Source organism: Sinocyclocheilus grahami, unplaced genomic scaffold (assembly GCF_001515645.1).
Source record: "Sinocyclocheilus grahami isolate Dianchi unplaced genomic scaffold, SAMN03320097.WGS_v1.1 scaffold2542.1, whole genome shotgun sequence".
NCBI classification, from domain to species: domain Eukaryota; kingdom Metazoa; phylum Chordata; class Actinopteri; order Cypriniformes; family Cyprinidae; genus Sinocyclocheilus; species Sinocyclocheilus grahami.
The window spans coordinates 45423-48280 of record NW_015507721.1 but is presented as its reverse complement, the minus strand read 5'-3'; the positions used below and the strand labels follow the sequence as shown (position 1 = coordinate 48280).

At 43.8% G+C, this 2858-nt stretch overlaps 1 protein-coding gene across 1 annotated transcript in view; it reads right to left on the bottom strand.

The window, feature by feature from the left end:
* Positions 1-522: 522 nt before the first annotated feature.
* LOC107575271 (uncharacterized) overlaps positions 523-2858 on the bottom strand; it is an 18943-nt gene continuing 16607 nt past the window's right edge. The window contains exons 9-12 of the mRNA XM_016261679.1: positions 1588-1896; positions 1249-1497; positions 1083-1166; positions 523-700 (exon numbers count right to left, since the gene is read on the bottom strand). Coding sequence (XP_016117165.1) covers positions 634-700; positions 1083-1166; positions 1249-1497; positions 1588-1896 — 709 coding nt within the window. The 3' untranslated portion in view covers positions 523-633. The remainder of the gene's footprint in view (positions 701-1082; positions 1167-1248; positions 1498-1587; positions 1897-2858) is intronic.

The following is a 2858-nucleotide window of genomic DNA, read 5'->3' as shown; positions in this document are numbered from 1 at the left end:
CATCAAAAAATGTCTGTTATACTGGGTACACACCACAAGAAAATCGGGCTGATGGGGGGCCGATTTCTCCCCTTCCGACAATCCTAGGTAATGTCCCGATTATCTTGGTGGTTTCTAAAGATTATCTTTTCAGATTTTCAGTGAGGTGTGTTAAGGGTGACTGAATCTGCTCGGAAGAACATTGGAGGCACCCTGATCGCGAATCGTAATTTTACGATCAGAAATCCTGATGTGTGGGGGGGAACATCGCGGCACACCAAACACTATAGGAGCAAAACGGTTAAATCTAGGACTTTTTGTCCTCATGTTTGTGGTCTCTCACATTTTGAAGATCTTATAATATTTTTAAAATATTTTAGTGTGTACCCAGCATTAGACAAGCTGAGATGTGAGCAGCTATCGTCGGATCATCAGGATGGAATGAGAGGTAGAGTTGAATGTCATCAGCATAGCAGTGGTATGAAAAAATCAGTTCATGCAACTGTTGACTATGATTGAAGGTGGTTTATGATCTGGTGGCTTGATTCATCTCTGGGATGTTTTTACACTTGTAACCTTATCATGAGTCTCATCTCTCTAGATCTGCATTAATTATTTCACCCGTTTGTTGATTCCAGAGAGAGTTTACTGGCATCACTGGATCTCAAATCGTGGGTCAGTGATGAAGAGCTCTCGGGATTCAATTCTGTTGTTGAAGAGCCTACAGAGATACATAAACACACTGTTATTAGCTACAACCTGTTGCCAGTATTCCTCATCTGTAAGTCGCTTAGCATCTGGTAAATTAATACATTTTCACTCTGTTGAGCATGACAATATAAACTATCAGTTACAATTTTAACACACTTGACAATTTTTTTTTTTTTGATCTAAAAGCTTCTGCTTAAATTTTGTTGACACGTATAAATTGTCCCTATGGATTTCTTTTATGATGGATGACTGGTGTGATACAATGAGTGAATGAAAAGTGGCAGCAATGTGTTCTTTAATTTGAGAGAAGAAAAAAAAAACTTTAACCCATATTTTGCAGTTGTAATAAGTTTAAATAACTGTGGGCTACATTGTGACACTCAGACACACACCTTACTGTCTTTATGTTCCTGTTGCTTGTCACGATCCTGTGGATTTTTTGAGCCCCAGCGTCAGTTATACTATTGCCACTGAAACTGAGATCAAACAAATCGGGAATGTAAGAACTATCACATTATACTTGATAAATGTACACTTTGAGTTTCTTCAGTCACTCACTCAATGTTTTGAGCTTTGTGGAGGTTTGGGAGCAGCAGATCCAGACTGTGATCGGTGAGATGGCACTGACTCAGATCCAGTTCTGTCAGTCCTTCAGAATATTCCAGAATCAGCTCCAGACCTCTACAGACCTGCAGATCCAGCTGAGTCTGACTGAGATCCAGCTCTTCACCCAGAGCTCCAGAGAGAGACTGAGCTTCCTCAGGCCTCACATGAGCCAGAAACTGAAGCAGCAGAGGTTTATCACAGCTGAAAGACAGACAGCAAGAAATGCGTTATATATACTGAATGCTTTTATATTGGATCTGTGTGTGAATGTGATCTGTTGATGTTTCTCACCGGAGCTGAACAGAATGTAACACTGGGAACAGCTGATCCATTCCAGCTGTATGAATCTCACAGTCCTGCAGAATCAGTCGAGTCTTTGTGTCGGAGTGAGCTCTCTGAATGACTCTGGACATCACACGGCAGTCGTCAGCGGTCAGATGTAGAGGCTCTGAGTCTGTGTTTGCTGTCAGATCCAGAGCAGAGCGGCAGGAGAAGTCCAGCTTGTGCTGCAGGATCGAGAGCAGAACAGCTGCTGCCTCCTGCTGGACATCAGAGACACTGCAGCAGTGAAGCATCTTCAGTAAAAGCAGCCTGTCAACACTGAACACAGACGGACACTAGATCAGGACAGATTCTGTAACATCAGTAACAGCAGCCTGTCAGCACTGAACACAGACGAACACAAGATCAGGACAGATTCTGTAACATCAGTAACAGCACCCTGTCAACACTGAACACAGACGAACAATAGATCAGGACAGATTGTGTAACATCAGTAACGGCAGCCTGTCAGCACTAAACACAGACGAACACTAGATCAGGACAGATTCTGTAACATCAGTAACAGCAGCCTGTCAGCACTGAACACAGACGAACACAAGATCAGGACAGATTCTGTAACATCAGTAACAGCACCCTGTCAACACTGAACACAGACGAACAATAGATCAGGACAGATTCTGTAACATCAGAAACGGCAGCCTGTCAGCACTAAACACAGACGAACACTAGATCAGGACAGATTCTGTAACATCAGCAACAGCAGCCTGTCAGCGCTGAACACAAACACTAGATCAGGACAGATTCTGTAACAGCAGTAACAGCAGCCTGTCAACACTGAACACAGACGAACACTAGATCAGGACAGATTCAGGTAACATCAGTAACAGCAGCCTGTCAGCACTGAACACAGCCAGAGCAGAGCGGCAGGAGAAGTCCAGCTTGTGCTGCAGGATTGAGAGCAGAACAGCTGCTGCCTCCTGCTGGACATCAGAGACACTGCAGCAGTGAAGCATCTTCAGCAACAGCAGCTTGTCAACACTGAACACAGACGAACACTAGATCAGGACAGATTCTGTAACATCAGTAACAGCAGCCTGTCAACACTGAACACAGACGAACACTAGATCAGGACAGATTCAGGTAACATCAGTAACAGCAGCCTGTCAGCACTGAACACAGACGAACAATAGATCAGGACAGATTGTGTAACATCAGTAACAGCAGCCTGTCAACACTGAACACAGACGAACACTAGATCAGGACAGATTCTGTAACATCAG